We start from the raw sequence: 5,639 nt of genomic DNA on the forward strand, positions 1-5,639 counted from the left end.
TGTCTTGGGCTTTGCAGTGTCCTTGGGTGACGCCGGCTGGGTTGGTGTTGGTCCGTGACAGTTTCGGGCTCAGGCTGGAAAAAAGGACGCGGGCGAGGAAGAAATTGACACGGCCGGCTGTTGGATGGGAGCACGGCCGGCTGTTGGAGTTGGATGAGGACTGCACTCAAGTCAAACCGTTTAACCTACCCTTAACCATATCTACATCGGATATAACTTGGGGAAAGCGACGGGGAACTCCCTACTATATAAGCTCGGCCACCTACGCCCCAAACAAATCACAACCAACCTTCCCCAAGTCGTTAGTTCCCCCGAGCAATCGAGTTGTGTTCCCAGCGATCGATCGATCTAGGTGAGCATCATGGTTTCCGCCGACGTGGCCCGCAACATCGTCGGCATCATCGGCAATGTCATCTCCTTCGGCCTTTTCCTCTCCCCTGTGTAAGCCCACTCCTCCTCCTCTCGTCTAGTCTGTATGTATACATATATGAAAGGTGGTTGCTAGGGCATGAATCTGAGGCTCGTTTTCTAATTGTACGTATGTACGCAGGCCGACGTTCTGGCGGATCTACAAGGCCAAGGACGTGGAGGAGTTCAAACCGGACCCCTACCTGGCGACGCTCATGAACTGCCTGCTCTGGTTCTTTTACGGGCTCCCCATCATCCACCCCAACAGCACCCTCGTCCTCACCATCAACGGCATCGGCCTTGTCATTGAGGGCGCCTACATCATCATCTTCATCATCTACGCGGCCAAGAACACAAGGGTATGTACGTGCAACCCTTCTAATGCCTCCTCAATCCTCATCCGTCCCACTGTCTTTTTTGGCTTTAGTTTCCTTACAGAAGATCCTCCAGCCCCTAACCCAAGCTATGTGCATGTGCTCTGCTGTGTGTGCAGTGGAAGATGCTCGGCGTGCTCGCCCTTGAGGCGGCGTTCGTGGCTGCCGTGGCGGCCGGTGTGCTCCTCGGTGCCCACACCCATGAGAAGCGCTCCATGATCGTAGGCATCCTCTGCGTCATCTTCGGCTCCATCATGTACGCCTCCCCGCTCACCATCATGGTACGTACACCACCCCAACTTAAGGGTCGTCGACCCGTGATCTTTGATAACCGCTTTAACTTGTTAGTTCAGGTGGCTAATTAATTAATTTGCATTGTGCACGTATGGTGTGGTAATGATGCGTTTTCAAGAAAAATACCTGCCTATAATTTATTTTTAAAGTTCTAGTGGATGCTTTTGACAGACCTTAATTTGTTAAGCAGTACACCTTGTTTGTTGTTGATTATGTCCATCTAAAAGCTGCACCCACCTTTCATTTTTTTAATGCTCGTGCCAAAACCCTGTTAAAAAAAGTCCGAATTGACTTTTCACCTCTCACGCACCCAAATTCTTCTACAATATGCTACATGATATATTGTTAATCAAAAAAGCCTACGGTTTATTTCTATCTCAAAGGTAAACTTCCTTTACAGGGTGAAATACGAGCTCAGGCTAATTGTAAATGACGGATGCTTTTGCCAACTTACGAGTGTACTAATACAAATATAACTCAAAAAGTTAAGATGAAAGTAGTAATATTGTACTGCCTATTTGCAGGGTAAAGTGATCAGGACCAAGAGTGTGGAGTACATGCCATTCTTCCTGTCGCTGGTGAACTTCCTCAATGGCTGCTGCTGGACGGCCTATGCGCTTATCAAGTTTGACATCTACATCACGGTATGTACATACACATACACATTGGAAATAAGAAGTCGCAAACCCAGCCAAACATACAATCAAGAAATCCTCAGCGCGGATTGATCTAACTTTTATGTCCTCTTTAAATTTTGTGCAGATCCCCAATGCCCTCGGTACAATCTTTGGTCTCATCCAGCTGATCCTGTACTTCTACTACTACAGATCGACCCCCAAGAAGGGCAAGAATGTTGAACTGCCCACTGTCCTCACCAAAAACGCCGTTACCAGCGGCACCGTCTCCGTCACCATAGAGAAATAAACGTGGCTTCGTTTTTTAGCCCTAATGATTTTGAGTTGTTAATACCGGATGATACTTCAACAACAAGTTGATGTTAATTTGTACTACTTTTTGTTAGCTAGTAGAGTCTGAGATCACCTTTAATTTCGTGAACCATTGTCGTCTGTCCGAGACTACTAGTGCAAATTACAAGTGTATATAAATACCAATCCAGCTGAGTTATCCCAGAGATATATTATGACACCATGTATGCTTGCCTGTTTTCAATCTGCTCCTACGTGATGATACGATTGAATTTTTAATTACAGCGTGCGATGGCTTTGTTAAATTAAATTATTCAATATCCATGATGTGTTTGTATTATGTTTCGGGCAAGGTCCTATTTTGTTTTCTGCACAAAAACACCCAATGGGCTTCTTATTGGTGATGCAACTTTTGAACCCGGTGTGAGAAAAAAAGGAGAAAGACTTAACCTAATTACCGGTTTGGTTGGATGGCTCCTGCTCATTTCCCGTGACGCTGCCTTGTTACCACATCGACAGGCAACGAGCAGCTCTGCAGCTTGGTCAAGTATGACGCTTTTTTCTGAATCTTGTAACATGTTAATTGTTTGTCATATATATTTCAAAGCAGTGTGTTTAATCGCATGGTGTCTACTCTATATATAGACACACTTCTTTGTCAAGAAAAAATAGTTGAGTATAGGAAGAGCTCCGCTCAAATTAGATAGCCCACCAACTTGTGGGTCTAACTATTAAGACACCAGCCCTTTCTCACAAATTTCTATTAAGGGAAATAAAAATAACATCCAACTTGAAGCAACATCCAAACTAGCAGCCAGGCTAGCTAAACACATCAACCATAGACTACATACTGTGTTTTAATATCCAAGAGCAAGGTTTTTTTATCAATTTATTTTCTTTGTATTCGAATGATCACGAGTCATCTAGCGATTATTACTATATGAATCTAGTTAGATTCTGTTTGATCAATGATAACTTATTATAATTTGTTAGGTTTTGTTCCTGGATCATCATTATGTCATGATTTTGGTGCTGCAAAACAAAGACTAGATCTTGAGGCTCGAACTCAAACGAGTGCCCTCGATAGATATTTAGTGAGCCCGCCAACTTGATTCGGAAAATCAAACTGCAGATGTTAATGTTGATGATGGTGGTGATGATAATACGATGGTGGTTGTGGAACATGATGCAGAAATTGATGTCTTGGAGATATGATATAGGACGAAGATATGATTGAGTATTATATTCGAAGAAATACTAGACAGATGGTCCTTTTTGGTAGAACATGAAGTTTGTTCATTGCTTTCCTATCACATTGCAATTTTAGCATAATATCTGATATATGGTTAAATAAGGTACAAATAAAACAGACTGGAAATTATATAATAAACTGATAGTGTGCTTTACGCATATTAATTCTTATTATGTTACGTGAATTATTCAAAATTTTGGGCCACATTTTGGTTTCCGCCTGAAGCCCCAAATTTCTGGAGATGGCCCTGCTAAACAGCCGCTGAATGCAGCCGAAGACCGATAGCCTTATGTGAGTAGGTTTCTGGCCCTGCACTGCTCCAAACACTTCATTTGCCACCTGTTCAAAGAGCCTTACTCCCCGCTGCAACAGATTTTTGTTTACCTCATTTCTCTACAAAGGAAATGAATAGTGAATCCAATATCCAATTAGTTTGATCACAACAACACATCATCCAGCAGTTTTTTCTGTGTGGGCCTGAAACACCATCATTTCGCGTGTCCCAGATAATCCGCGGAACTGCAGCAACCACAACTAGCACTAATTTTCCGGTCACTCCAGCAAACTTATTTATCCAGGATTCCAGCAGTTATTAAATATCCATGGAAAGAAGAATAAAAGTGCATTTTGGCACAGTCAATATAAAGCACATGAGGGGAGGAGAGGAACTGATGATCAATTGCATGAGGCCAAGGAGGTTGCCAATGTCACATGGGTTGCTAATCCTAGCGCCAAAGTAGTCGGGCACTGCGTCCTATACGAATGGACAATAAGATTCATGTCCCCTACTGTCCTCCAGGTGTGGACTTTGACGCCCATGGACCGAACTAATGGGTCTATGATGGGATTATACAGTGCCATGAAAATACATTAGCATGGTAGATTAGCAATTCTCTACAGAGGTACATGAACTTGGATGGTTTGCTTACCAGAAACAATGATGTTTATGATGGTTGCCGGGTTTAGGTCACGCGCAGAGTAACTCGATGGGGATGATATGGTGCTGGCTCCTGTAATGACATCCATCTTCGTTAATGCAGATGAATCCTCGCCCTTGCCTGTTGCTCCACCCGCCCCTCCGGTAACGCCGCACCACATGACGACCCGTGCTCACGCTGGTGTGGTTTGTCCCGGCATGTGCTATTCGTCTGAAGAGTACGTGTGTACCGCATCGACTTCATCACCATTGTCGATTCCCTTTTGAGCCCGCGCTGCTTTTCGCGACCCTCACTAGCTCACCACGATGCAAAAGGAGTTTGACGCGTTGGAGCACAACATGACATCCACATGTGGAAACTTGTGTCGCGCAGCCTCCCCATGCCAACGTCATCAGTGGGAAATGGGTGTTCCACCACAGGGCCGGGCCCATAGTGGTGCCAAAGGTGCGGCCCGCACAGGGCCCAAAATTCTGGGGGGCCCATATTTTTTATATAGGTGTAGTAACAGGTAAGCGCTACTGGGCCGAGCAACTAGGCCCATCGAGCGAGAGCTAGGCCGTCGAGCGGATGCAGCACTGGGACTCCTTCTCCCGATCGCTATGAGAGATTCAGGCTACGAGGCGGCACTCGAAAAAAAAGGCGACGAGGGCATCGCTAATTCGCTACGTTATCTAAAAAAAATTACTGGATCGCTACCATAGAAAAACACTAGATCGCTACAGGGATCGGATCGCTGGGAGCCCTCGACGGCTAGACGCCTGGAGCCCTTGACGTCGACGTCGACGCTTCGTCCCGCCTCGTCCCTCGGTGGCTCTTGCTCGGTCCCTGTTCCTTAGACCGACCCGATTTCGGATTCAGACCGACTAAGCGACAGGCCACTGCCGCGGTGCCGCCGTTGCCTTCCTTGACTCCTTTCTCAAATTTCGGACTCATCGACGTCATCTCATCGGATTGATTGGTGACTGACGCTAGCCTTCAGGTGCTTAGCAAATCATTCTTTTCGGTTAACTTCAGTTCATACTCCTAATTCTTAATTTTCTAATTTTGACAGGGATCGTTACTTTATTAGAGATTGGTTCTTACCTCGTCGGTTAAAGAACACAGGACCGAAAAATAGGTGAGTTAAACGGTCTGTCTAATTCCCAAGCATTTACGCATGATCTCCAATTGATATATGCTACGTATAAATTCAATTTTATTTTATTCATCTTTTTTATCTTGTGTTTCCATAATACATATTTGAATCATCATGGGGAAACGTCCGTCTGGTTCCTATAAGCGCAAGAGAAAAGTACAAGAAGAAAATTTAATTAATAAATCTTATAAAGGTGGTATGGACAGATTTCTTAAAATAAAGCACCGCAAGTGTCATCTAGTAATTAGTCTGTTGACCATTCCCGTGACAGTTGCATCAGCAGAAAGATGTTTTTCTAAGTTGAAGCTATTG

General features: G+C 44.7%; 1 protein-coding gene across 1 annotated transcript; it reads left to right on the top strand.

Annotated features, from left to right (window-relative positions):
• The first annotated feature begins 246 nt into the window (after positions 1–246).
• LOC123176096 (bidirectional sugar transporter SWEET6b-like) lies at positions 247–2,188 on the top strand. The gene is made up of 5 exons (XM_044590483.1): positions 247–441; positions 551–767; positions 902–1,063; positions 1,601–1,720; positions 1,839–2,188. The coding sequence occupies exons 1-5, from the start codon at positions 362–364 to the stop codon at positions 1,998–2,000; spliced, it is 741 nt and encodes a 246-aa protein (XP_044446418.1). The 5' UTR covers positions 247–361; the 3' UTR covers positions 2,001–2,188.
• The last annotated feature ends 3,451 nt before the right edge of the window (positions 2,189–5,639 follow it).

The sequence above is a fragment of the Triticum aestivum genome, unplaced genomic scaffold (genome assembly GCF_018294505.1).
Source record: "Triticum aestivum cultivar Chinese Spring unplaced genomic scaffold, IWGSC CS RefSeq v2.1 scaffold91088, whole genome shotgun sequence".
Lineage (NCBI taxonomy): Eukaryota > Viridiplantae > Streptophyta > Magnoliopsida > Poales > Poaceae > Triticum > Triticum aestivum.